The sequence below is a fragment of the Triturus cristatus genome, chromosome 7 (genome assembly GCF_964204655.1).
Source record: "Triturus cristatus chromosome 7, aTriCri1.1, whole genome shotgun sequence".
NCBI classification, from domain to species: domain Eukaryota; kingdom Metazoa; phylum Chordata; class Amphibia; order Caudata; family Salamandridae; genus Triturus; species Triturus cristatus.
In genome coordinates this window covers 1,625,891,169-1,625,904,711 of record NC_140590.1, presented here as the reverse complement: position 1 = coordinate 1,625,904,711, position 13,543 = coordinate 1,625,891,169, and the positions used below count along the sequence as shown (strand labels likewise).

The 13,543-nt window shown below is 46.8% G+C and overlaps 1 protein-coding gene across 4 annotated transcripts in view; it reads right to left on the bottom strand.

Annotated features, from left to right (window-relative positions):
* Nucleotides 1–13,543, bottom strand: part of RTEL1 (regulator of telomere elongation helicase 1) — a 358,799-nt gene that overhangs the window by 121,496 nt on the left and 223,760 nt on the right. For 3 of the 4 annotated variants that reach the window (XM_085619604.1, XM_085619601.1, XM_085619602.1), the window contains exon 32: nucleotides 4,286–4,534. In XM_085619604.1, coding sequence (XP_085475730.1) covers nucleotides 4,286–4,534 — 249 coding nt within the window. The remainder of the gene's footprint in view (nucleotides 1–4,285; nucleotides 4,535–13,543) is intronic. The other variant, XM_085619603.1, reaches the window with a different exon arrangement.

Sequence of the window (13,543 nt, the reverse complement as noted above, 5' to 3'; positions counted from 1 at the left end):
TGGGGTGTCGACGAGGAGCTGATCATAAGTATGTAAAAGTCATGTATGTGTCCCAAAGTAAGTAAACGGACAAACTAATCTAGTCCAAACATTATACAAGTGAGTGTGTGTGTGGGGGGGGGGGAGGGGGGAGGGATGTTGAGAAGGAGCTAATTTAGGCTGTGTCTTGCCTTTAGAAACTGTGAAACCACTGCCTAAGGGATATGTCACCTTACCACGCACGCTTTTTTTCTGCATGCAATTACAATGCAGTCGTTACAACTACCGTGTTGTAACAATGCATGCCATTACTCCGCAAGTCGGAACAACTTCCGAGAGCACCACTTCGCAGATCCTCAAATGCGTCCACATAAAGGGTACATTTCCTGGACCACTGCCTGATCTCTCCACACTGAAATACCATGGATGGATTGTGTGGTTAGCACTGTAATATACACCAATAGGGTTTATTGTAGCTTATAGATTGATGGAAAAGGTTTGTTCTAAATAAAGACCATGAGACCTAAATTGCATCCCCTCCACTCCCCTACTTCCCAGTTATTGCCTTTCACATCCCACTAACTGCAGTTATGTCACTGGGAGTACTACAGAAGGTTTGCTGCCGCAAGGGGGACATCTTACAGAAGGTAAATACCTCAAATGTGCATTCATAAATTGATGACCCTTAAGAAGGATGATGCTTTGTCAGACCTAAATTTCAAGATTGCGGCCTGGTGAACTCTGACCAATGATACTTAAGACCGTTCTCGGCCAGGTACAGTAAATATGGCACTACTTGATGGGGTTTTATCAATATAGGATAAAAAAATGTATCCATGCACCATGCAGAAGCGCTTCCATTTTGAATTGTAAGTCTTTCTTGAAGCATGAGGCCGTGCTTGCACTAATATATCTCTACAAGAATGTTGAGATAAATAAACTCTAAGTGGTGAGGAACCATGCTCTCAGGTTGAGGGAGTTCAAATTATGCTGGAGAAATTGTCAGGTGTGTTTGGAGAGGAGCTTGGGATGTATCTTCAGCTGAATCGGTGAGCCCTGTGACAGTCTCAACAGGCTGGTGTACCCGAATTGGTGCTGCCATGACAAGGCAATCAAAATCAAAGAAGATTGGTCTGCCTTGGCCTTTCACAGTACCCTGTAAATGAGGGGGAAACAGCAGAAAGGCGTAAATCAGGACATTCCACTACTTCATTGAGTAGGTATTGCCCTTAGATTGTGGTTGACAGTGCCTGCTGCAACTGGCTTCTCTTGTTCTTCAGGGTGGCAAATAGTTCTAAAGTTAAATTAACCCATTTTCGGAAGACGTACTGCACTAATCTTGGTGGAGCTTCACTTGTGGCAGTCTGACAAGGTGTGACTCAGATAGTCTGCATGGTCGTTCTGAGCTCCTGGTAGATATTTCATAGCAATATCGACATCGTTTTCTATGGCCCAGACCCACAACATATGCGCCTCCGCTATAAGAGAATGAGACCTTGTGCCTCCCTGCTGGGGAAGTTGTACATTTCATGTTGCCTGTCCTGATCAACATGGCTTGTCCCGACAGTCTCAGAAGGACTGTTTCTAGGGTTATATTCCCCAGATCCAAAATGTTTATGTGGAGTTACAATTCCTCTTCCGAACTGACACCTCTTGTACGGAGTTCCTGCACATAATTGCACCATTCTTCCACCAATGCATTAATTGTCATTGTCATTCTGTCTACGGTGGATGGAAATGGAATGTATGTATTAATATTGCAAAGAAATCCCCACCACAGCACAACCTGTTTGAGCCCTCTAGGTGCCAGTTCCATTATCATTCCAAGATCCTGTCACTTGTCTCCATTTTTTAACTACTCTTGCTGTTCCAACCGCCTTTGCAACCTACAGGAAGGCACTAAACCGACCAATGACAATATTAAACGCAACAACGATTTATAGGACCTATCTGAGACCACGTCTTTGGAACAGAAGGTCTTTGCCAATGCTTAAAGTTTTTGCTATTTGCTTTACAGAAATGCTTTTCTGAGCCATGTGCTCATGATAGTTAACAAAAATGTTACATTTGTTGCTGGACGGATAGACAATTTTTGTAGTGTTTGACCCAACCAATATAAAAGATTTATAAAAGTTGCAGTGGAGGCCTATGCCTCTGTCTCGGATGAAGCCTTGATGAACCAGGCATCCAAGTATGGGTTGCCCTTGTCTGCATAAGAAGGCTGCCAAGAAACCAGGCACTTCATGAACATCAGTCAAGTTAAATGTAGTCTGAAGGGAAGTGCATTTAATTGAAACAATCTGCAGTGGCAGTGCTGATCCATCACAGAGAATTGGTGATCTTTTTGGTGATTTAGTTATATTGGGACATGGAGGTAAGCATCCTGAAGGTCCATGACAGTAAGGACCTGCCTTTCCTTAAGCATCAGAAGGACTTCCTACAGGGTGACCATCGGAAAGGATTCCTTCTTTAGAAACGTGTTCAGTTCTCAAAGGTCCACAATCGCTCTCCGCTCCCCTGTTTTTACCTCACCAGAAAGCATTACTAATAGAAGCCCAGATACCATTTAGATTTTAGCACCCAATTGATTGCTTGTTTTGGGAAGGGAAGAATTTCTTGGTGCAGTTCGTGCATGTGGAGAGGATGCACCTTCTTGGGTGGATGATTGGGAGGCTTTTCTAGCAATTCAAGGGTGTGCCCGGAGTGCATTATTAGGAGCACCCAGGGCACTGCCCGAGGACTTCATCTGTAAGAGGGTAGCCGATAGTCGTCACTGACGATAGGGTCTTTTTTTTAGTTCATGTAAAGGTCTTTGTTGATGATAATTTAGATGGGACTGCTGATAGGGGATTTTGTAAAAATTCCAAGTTGTTCCCCACCGTCATTTTGACACCTTCTCTGAATAAGGCTTGATCTTGTCCTTGGTGGAGATAGATGCAGGTGCTTCTAAGGTAAATTCCAGGGGAAGAAGGTTAAAATCCTTTCTTTCTTATAGCGCATCCGTGGATAGCACTTTTGATGGAATCATTTCAGATGAAGAGACTCCCCTTTGGAAGGGAGACTTTTCTTTTTCTCCAGAAGATAGAAAGCCAACCTCCTTTCCCTCTGTTATTAAAGGTGTAGGAGGGACCTGTCTTACAGGTGTCACGGCATAATGCCCTGAGAGAAGGATAAACACAATAAATGAACCGATTGTGCGAATCTTCTGTATATGTATAAATCTTCTTTTGTCTGCAGTTGGAGCAGGGCATGAAGAGACATTTGGTTTTTTCTCTGTCATTGTGACACTTAGAGGTGTACCCCTGCCCAAGAAAACCCCTAGAATACGCCATTTCGAGGAAGCTGTAGTTAGGGGTGGCAGAGACCAATGAGAAGCCAAGATGTGGGTATTGTATGGTCAAAGGTAAATAAAGCGCAATCCTCCTCTCAAGGGCTCCCTCACACACATGACAAACTGACCATGGTGGCCTCAATAGACAGTAGAGCATTTGGTACCTCCACCTCATTGACTTAAGTTTGAGTTGTTTCAAATTAGCGGCTACAAACACGATTGTTGGACTAATGGCTATTATGAACACTGACTAATTCTACTTAAACATAGCAGGAATGCCCAGCCTGACAATGCGGAACGATTTAAGCACGTGAATTCAGTGACAAAGAATTCATTTTATTCTATGCTCAATGATAATATTAAAACTATCATATAGCAAATACAAACTTTGAGCAGATTGTGACTCAAATAGACTTTAGTGATTTCACAAAGTACAGAGCATACTTTCACCAGATTAGTGAGACTTGTGATGTTAAAGTAATCCTGACAGTCTTCAGGGACTTAAAGCCTTTTTTATGCAACTGTTAATATTTTCTGAAGCTGCAATCAAAACAATTCACTATATATAAATTGATCACTGTGCGTCATCTAATTAAGGAATTCATTAGTTGCTGAACTTTTTTGAATTAATTCCCTGTGACTGGCCAAATCAGACATTGAGCCTCCTTCTAGCTATGCACGGTTTGTATATTTTATAAATTGGAACTGTCTTATGATGAGTTAAGGCCTGAAAGTTGACTGTGCTGTAAAGGCAACTCAAGTCTTTCTCTCTTATTTATATAGGAAAACCACTCTTTCATTCCTTATATGTATAAAACGTGCTGCAAAATTCCCCTCCTCCTTGCTGCTTCGCAGTTCACTGAAAGATTTTACTCTGCAGCATGTGGTCACAGCCCTAGATATTGGGGAAAGGGATTAAGCCCAAAACCCACACCATCGCCCGCCAGCACCCTAATGGCAGTGCAAAATACTTACTTCGGAGCAGGTGAGCATGTACAGGATCCTCCATGAAGAGTCCAGCAATCTCAGATACCATGGCAGAGTAATGATCCGTCTTCTTGTATGTGGTGAGGGCTGTGGAGAAGCGCTTGTAGTTCTCAGGTCCCAGAGCCTCTTTCACCTCAGATAGGAAGGCTGCCAGGAGATGCTTCTCATCCACGCTGCTGCCTCCAGGACGCACCCCCTTGACACGTAGTTGTTCTGAGGTACATGTGTCTCTTTCTTCTGAACAAGAAAGAATGAAAATGTTGTTATCAGTCGAAGTTGACCACTGATATAGACAATACACGGGTGGGATCATTGACCCACATATTTATACAACTGAAAGATTCCTACCAAATGGAAAGTGTATTGGATGGAATGGGTCCTGTGCTGGCAAGAAAATTATACCTACAATGGAGATACGGATCTCTCCCTTTGAGGGCCTTCACGAGTTCTTGGTCCAGGCCCTCAGGGGTAGAGCAGTGTCCTGCCTGCACATACCCTCATGAGAGCGACCTACATGTGGTTCTCTTTTGCAAAGCTTACCAAAGAGCGAGGAGATACTGGCTTTTACCTATTCTTAAAAACATGGGCTTTAGGAAATATTTGCCGGCGTTCAGAATCCTCAAAACTGATCTGTCACCTCCGATCGTTTTTGCACTATCAAAGTATCTAATGGCCATGTGGTATGTTCGATCTCGCATTTTAAAAGCGGGGGCCTCTGTTTAAAGTACTAAGACATTGGTGTATCTTTTATGATTCTTTTAATGTTTTTTAAATGTTTTGAATCATGACATTTTTGAAGGTTATTGAGTGATTGACATTGTTAACTCTCAAAGTTTTCTTTTTAAAAACAAAATGTAATGTATTTTTATCTTTGATGGTCTAAATGACCGAGAATAAAGATTATTGAATTGAATTGAAAATGTTGTCAGGCAGCCAAGGAAGGAACATGACATTAGCAGAAAGAGGGTTCTTTGGTTACATTTGACTTTGAATATGATCATCAAAATGTGCATTTCCTCCCACTCCCAAGCCAGAGAGTAAATGAACAAACACATAGTGGTGACCTCTTCAGATACTTCCCTGTCCCGAAGATTGATGCAACCAACAGTGATATAAGCAAACAGAGTACACATGGTTCCATCCGCTGATTTCTCATTACTTTGGTTAATTTTGTTTAATCGGTTATATTATTTGATTTTCTAACTTTTGCCTTGAATGTGTATTAACTATCCATGCAGCATTACTCCCCTGCCTCTATATAATGCCACAGTTGTGTCCTCCGCTTTCCCTTATCACATTTTGGTTTCAATGATCGAGTTGTATATTTAAAGTTAACTGGTTCTTTCCCACACATTTAGGAAGTAAAACAATGACAATCCTATTTTCCTGCACTGTGCTCCTGGCATAAAAGGTAGGCTCCAGAGGCAGGGCAAAGCAAAGCCAACACATAGGAAGTATGCAAATGGTCGGCCGGTTTGGGTTCCCAGATGGTGCAGTGCCTGTGAAAGTCCTGGAAGCCAACTTGGGGCTGAACTGGGCAAGATGGACAGAGAGATGCCAAGTACAAGGGGCACAATGTGCTATTGCAGGTGCATCATATCTATGAAAGGGTTTGTGCTTGGAGGTAAGATGCGGCTGGAAACTTACCCAAGCAAATCTATCAACCAGAGGATGCAAAAAATGCGTTATGTGCGATTCAGCATTACACAGAAGGTATACAGAAATTATTAGTAAACATTTCCCAGACATTTTGGGGTAGTTTATATGGAAATAATCAAGGTTAAATATCACTTCACTGTACACATTCTCAATGGCAGCTATCTGGCTAGAACACTGATAGACAGCACAACACCCTGCCTTTTTATAGGATGTTTAACTATTTTTAGATGTTTGCAGCAAAAACATGAACAAATCCACTAACATCCTCAAATCTTTGCTAAATGTGAAGGGTTTAAGAGTGCGCATTTGCAAGGGCACAATATTCTAGTTCCAAAAACTGGGTTGATACCCACATCTTTCAGGTTCTGCAAATGGGGGTTTGGTCTGATGCACTGAGGCTGCACGAAAAACAAACAGCAGTCCACTGATCTATACCCCCCGCCCAAATGGATGATATCAAAGTGCAGAGAGATAGGTAAAATGTCCATACCAAGGCAGAAACTAGCCTGCACCCACTGCTGCCCACCTTTCAACAACGTAAATGAAAAGTTGTGGCGTTGTGTCTAGGAGGGATATCAGAATAAATTTAGTTAAACAACCATTTTCTTTATTTCCAGTTGGGCTAAGAAAAATTATACGGACATGGTAAATTAAATATTTCTGCCTTTTGTTGGGCTATGGCTGTTTTCTCAGGAAATAAGCACAGAAATTATCCCACTTAGCTCTCAAACTTTCTGGACGTTACTTCCTGGCCTATGTATAGCAGATTTTAATGCAGAGCACGACCCATCTGGAGATGGTCCACTTCTGCACAGCCTGGCCATTCTTTGCACCAACATACCCCAAGAAGAGTTGGTTGTCCACCACGAACTCTCGTTTGCGGTCAAGGTAGAATGACAATGCTATTTTTGTGTCCAAACAGTGGAAATGCTCTTCTTCTTTAGAGGGATGTGGAGGAGTGTAAAAGGTAGGCATTGTGATGGATTCGCCTACGTGAAATGGGGTAACCACTTTTAGTAGAAATGAGGCCCTTGTGCGAAGCACCAGTTTGTCATGAAAGATGGTTAAGGCGGGGTAGATGACAAGGCCTGCAGCTAACTCCCTCTAGGGGCAGGTGTAATAGCCACAAGGAAGGCTGTTTTAATTGTCAGAAGCCAGAGGAGACAATTAAGAGAGGCTTGAAAGGAGCAAACATCAAGAAAGTTAACACCAGATTAAGGTTCCAATGAGACATAAAAAATGATGAAGGAGGGAAGAGATGAACAAGATCCTGTAAGAAAACTATGTACGATAGGGACCTGAACAGAGAGGGTTGGTCAGCCAACAGATAGAGGCAGAAAGAGCATCCGAATAGTCCTTAAAGTGCCCAGAGCAAAGCACTGCTGGGCAAGAGAAAGAATGAAGAGTAAAACTTCATAAAGGTGGGCAGAAAGGGGATCAATGTTTTTTTTTTGCACACCATGCCACAAATGTTTACCAACATCAGGCGTATACCGTTTTGGTGGAGGGACACCTGGCTGCCAAGATGACGTTCCAGACTTCGGGAGAAAAGTTGAATGCTGTCAACTGGCGCTCCTCAAACTCCATGCAAGAAGGTGGAGAATGGACATGTTCGGGTGGAGGACCGTCCCCTGCTGCTGTGACAGAAGATCCTCACTAATTGGCAGCCTGATCAGAAGATTGACAGCCATGCTCAGTAACTTGGGATACCAGACTCTCATTGTCCAATCTGGAGCCACAAGAAAGCCTTAGGCCCTGTCGTTCCTGATCTACTTGGGAACCCTGGGCAGGAGTGGTATCGGCGGAAAAGCGTACAGGAGGTCTGAGCTCCATTTGAGATGACAAACGTCATTGAGCGAGAGCTGTCTTGGAAACTCCAACACACAAAATTGCTGACATTGCACGTTGTCGGCGGAGTCAAACAGATCTAACCAAGGCTCTCTCCATTGTTGAAAGAGCGCTTGCGCCACCTCCGGTTGGAGATGCCATTTGTGATCCACTAGCCATCGAGAGCTGAGTTTGTTTGCTCTGGCGCTCAGAGAACCTGCCAGATGATGAACCATCAGGGATATGCCCTGCTGTTCCAGCCATGGCCAGAGACGCGTGTCCTCTTGACAAAGGGTCCACACCCCACCCGCACTGTTTGTTGCAGTACCACATGGCGGAGGAGTTGTCCATGAACACCTACACTAGCCTTCCCTTGAAGGGGGGTAGATCTAACAGTGGACAGTTGTCCGGCACAAATGCCAGCATAGCCGAACTCCGAGCTGGCTTTCGTGCTATCGACGCATGGTTTGATACCCTTACTGGCCGCTTTGACTGGCAGGGCACACAACAAAGCAGCTAAAGAATTTGGATTCTCACCTCAAAACAATAGCCATCAAAAATGAAGACCTAGAAGCCTGCGACCACCGCAACGCTAGCAATCTGGGTATTGCGGAGTCCACAGACACAGGCTGCCTCGATCTGTTTGTAGAACGCCTCCTCTCCGAACTGCTGGGTTGGTAAAACTGCACATCCACCTTAGTTGTGGAGCGGGCACATAGATCCCTTGGCCCATGTCCTGCTTCATGCACTCCACCACGGACCAGACATGGTACATGGATAGCCTTCTTACAGGAGACACACTTACCCTCCGGCCCTACAGACACCTTTGAGGTCACCTGGGGTCTGCACAGATACTTTTCAGATTATAGCTTTATGGAGTCAGCACGCTGATTCATAACAGCCTTCCCTTCCATCCTTATGCCAGCTTTATTTATGAAAGAGGCAGATACATACTGGTAGCAGGAACTCTAGCTGGACAACGTATATTGCTCATGAATATACATGTCTTATATGCTCACGGACCGAATTCTTCCAGTTACTATAGTCCCAGATGGAGTGCACTGACGCTGATCATATCAAACTGGGCAGGGGCTTCAACATGCTCCTTGATCCCTTGCCGGACACTACAGCCACTAGCCCTGCGGGTAAACCCCGCACACTCCACGACATCTGCGACACTTACACGCTCAGGGACCCCATGTGCCTGCGACATGCTTCTGCCCCAGCACACTCCGCACCACACGACACTTGGACACGCATTGACTACAGGCTCATATCCACCACGCGTACTCCAAGGTTAGGCTCAATCGCACACCTGGCATGCACCCTCTCCAACCTCTCACCGGTCCAGATGGCGTAACACATCCCCCCTTAGAGGAGGCCTGGAGCGTCAGTGGTGTTTTCCTAGTATGATGCTCCATGATGAGTAATTTTGCTCTGAACTCCGCAATCAAAGAATAATTCAAGCTTAATACAGGCTTTGTTATGTTATAAGCTACGCTATCAGAGGCATGTATAACTATATTGGCAGCCTGTCTCGCACTGCAATAGCAGTCCTGGATCATGCGGCGCCCAACAATGCCACAGGCCTCAATTCAACAAACGCACTACCCTACTAGCAGAATTTGGTGATTTGGCAGAGCGCAAGGCGAGTTATCTAGGAAAGTATGCCAAAGCCCATTGTTACGGGGAGGGCGAAAGGCCAGGTCGCATATTGGCTAGATTGCTACAGCCACCTGGAGGCGCCTCATATAAACCGGAACTACAGCATGATGATGGGACATGGGTTTTATGACAATTTAGACATCCAAGATGAGCTGCTCAGCTATTACCCACCTCTATTCTTCCAGACTAAGTGAGGAGTCCACCGAGTTGGTGACATACCTCGCTAAGGTAGCAATGTTCTGGCTTGCTAATGCAGAACAGCAGTTCCTCAGTGAAACCTTCTCCAGCAAAGAGAATACTTGCAATTGACTCACTGGACAGGTCCAAGGCCCCTGGCCTGGACAGTTTCCCCGGTATTTTCTACAAGACTTCCAAACATATTTTAGCACTGCACTTACTCGCTAGGTACGCAGAATCACTAGAAGATCAGGTGTTCCCACTGACGCTGCATGAGGCAGTGGATCCCTTACTGTAAAATCCCGGAAAAGACTCACAGGACAGTGGCTCATATTGGTCATTGTCACTGCTTAATCTAGATAATGAGATACTAGCCAAGGTGCTTGGCACCCGCCTCTCCCTCCTGATGGGCCAGATCATCTCCACAGCCCAGTCAGGCTTGGCCCCCTACCGCACCACATGCTTAAACTTACGCAGGGTTTTCTCTGTACTCATCAGAAGCTCCGTGAATGTTCCAGCCACAGTAGCCATGTTAGATACGGAGAACGGCTTCTATTCTTTGGATCGGGCCTTTTTGCAAGCCACACTCCTCAAATTAGGCATGCAGCGGAGATTCTTCTTCCTGATCATGCTATTTTATTCACAAACGACAACCCGAATTCGAGCCTATGGCTCCCCATCAGCCCTCTGTGCTGTTACTAGAGGAACCAGGCAGGGGTGCCACCTGTCAGGTCTCGCCTGACCCAGCGCATGCGCTGGTCTGGCAAGACTTATTGAGAGGGCTCCAAAAAGTGCTACCAGGCCAGCCTAGAGCTACAGTGTGTTGGAAACAGCCCACTCCCACTCCGCAGGGTGGTGGTGGACTCCTCGAACACACTGTGGTAGCTTGGCTCGAGTGGTCAGGAAACAGGCACAGTGCTAAGCATACAATATACCCATACAATAACCATGCGTGCATCCGTTCCAAAAACGACTCTACACCGTAAAAATTATGAAAATATTCTTTCTTTATCTTTTTCTCTTAGTTGCTGATTGGAAAAATAAATAAGTCAATCACAATATACAAATTTTAAATAGTGCAGGTCAAATAAATATTATCTGAAGATTCAATAAATAGGGGTGATCATAAATACAAGGGACATAAATATCAGTGCAGGTAATACAGGCAATTAAATATTTTGAGGCAATAAATACTGTACCAATAAATATTGTACACCATCAAGTCCTGTGGACCTATAAATATAGTGAAGCAATAAATAGGTAAAAACTCAATAAATACAGTGCCCCCAATAAATAATTAAAAGTATACAGCAACACTCATGTAATCAGATGACTTTTCAACTCCTAAGGGCTGATTTGGCCCAGGCACAGCTTGTAGGGTTGTGGAAGGCTTGAGGGGGGGCTACTCCCTGGCTGGGACAAGGCTGAGGCCTAAACTGAGGTAGATCAAAGGGGGGAATACCAGTGCCCTGGCTTTCTCTCTCCACACAACCTCTCTAGGTTAGTCCCAATTCACCCCTGGCACAGTCAGGTTGGTTCCAGCACCTCCCTAGCCCCTTAGAGCAGTCTCTCAGGTCTCCACAGGGCCTTAGGCGCCCTCTACTCCACTTACTGCCCTTTTTCTAATGTTCCGACGCCGCTGGAGTCGTGTCGACGCCGTGAGGCGGTTCCGGTTCGGTCTCGGCGGCCTCGGCACAATGTCAGTTCTTTGACGACGCCGGTAGGCGGTTCCGGTCCGATGTCGGCGGCCTCGGTTCGATCTCGACCTCCGATTCGACGGCGTCGGGCAGTCTCTACTCGATGTCGACTTCGGGCGGCTCCGGTCCGATGGCGCTCTCGGCTCCGATGACGTCGGCCGGCCTGGCCTCGATGTCGACTTCCGGCGACTCCGGGGTGCGATCCTCACCCCCGACCTCCGGTGCTCCTCCTCTCAGGTTCCGGGCGACTCCGGAGTGCGATCCTCACTCCCGACCTCCGGTGCTCCTCTACCTCGGTCCCCGACGACTCCGGAGGGCTGACTTCACTCCTCCGATGACGCCGCTCACTCGACCTCGGTTCACTTCCTCCTCGACCTCTGGTATTCCTCACGACCTCCGTCGGCGCCCTCTCACGACCTCAGGCGGCTCCGGGTACGACGTCTGCTACTTCAGTCAGCGCCGCTTCTCCACCTCGGGCTCCAGGTCTCAGGCTACTCGACGCCGGACTCCAGGGAAACCAGTTTCCAGGTCAGGATCTTGCTGCTTTCTGCTTCTAAGGCCTGTTCCTGCTGTCCAGGTCCTTAGGATGAGTTTTTCTGGCTTCTTCCCACACAGGGCTACAGGCTGGGATCCATCAGTAGGGACAAGTATCAAGGGTGGGTTTATGGACCCCACTCCAGGCACAAGTTTCCACCCCTGCTGCTTCACTCCTTCCTCCTTCACTGTTGTGCTGCTCTCTCTTCACCAGTCAGGTGCCAACTGCCAGCTCCAACTGCCAACACTCTGTCTTAACCTCCCAACATTCTAAACCGCCTCCAACTGTCACAGAGTTCTGGAATGTTCTGGAAGGTGCTGGTAGGTTCCAGTGGATGCTGGTGATGTCACAGGTGGCCACCATTTTGTGCTTCAGGCCCTCAGACAGAAGTTTCAGGGGTAGCTAAAATGGCTCCCTGAATCTGCAGCAACACTAAAAAGTCTGGTGGTTCCCAAAAAGGAAAAATTCAAACAGGGTTTGAGGCAAAAGTGGGACAAAATAAATAATGATGAGGAGGGACCACCCAAAGGGCTGACAGGTCTAACACGCGTCCCCCCCAGCTGAAAGTGGGGAGAGCTACCCAACCCCTTGGGAGTTCTCATCACTAAGGCGGAAATACCTTGAGAGACCGTCTGCATTGGCGTGGTCCACTCCAGGCCGATGTTCCACCTGAAAGTCCATCCCCTGTAGGGAAATAGACCACCTCAACAACTTGGGATTCTCCCCCTTCATTTGCATCAGCCAACGAAGGGGTCTGTGGTCGGTCTGAACCAGGAAGTGCGAGCCAAACAGGTATGGCCGCAACTTCTTCAGAGCCCATACCACTGCAAAGGCTTCACGCTCTATTGCACTCCACTTCTGTTCCCTGGGAAGTAGTCTCCGGGATAGGAAGACCACGGGTTGATCCAGACCCTCTTCGTTGAGTTGCGATAACACTGCCCCAATGCCATGTTCTGATGCATCTGTCTGGACAATGAACTCCTTGGAAAAGTCTGGGGCCCTTAAGACCGGGGCCTCGCACATGGCTTTCTTCAATCTCTCAAAGGCTTGCTGACAAGCCTCCGTCCAGACTACCCGTCGAGGTTGTTTCTTGGACGTGAGCTCCGTGAGGGGGGTTACGATGGTACCGTACCCCTTCACGAAGCGGCGGTAGTATCCCGTGAGGCCCAAAAATGCTCGGACCTCAGTCTGTGTCTTGGGGGGTTTCCAGGCCATGATGGCCTCGATCTTCGCCTGGAGGGGTTGCACCGCTCCCCTACCCACCAAGTGTCCAAGGTACACTACCGACCCCTGCCCGATCTGGCACTTGCTGGCCTTGATCGTCAATCCAGCTTGTCTCAGGGCCTGGAGAACAGCTTGCAGGTGACGCAAGTGATCCTCCCAGCTGTTACTGAAGACGGCTATGTCATCCAGATAAGCAGCAGAGAAACTCTCCATTCCGGTGAGGATCTGGTTTACCAGGCGCTGAAACGTGGCAGGTGCGTTCTTGAGCCCAAAGGGCATCACACAGAACTGGTAGTGGCCATGGGGCGTGGAGAAGGCTGACCTTTCCCTTGCTCCATCAGTCAAAGAGATCTGCCAGTACCCTGAAGTAAGGTCAAAGGTACTTAGATATTGGGCAGCTCCCAGCCGGTCAATCAATTCATCCGCCCTAGGGATCGGATGAGCATCAGTTTTGGTCACTGA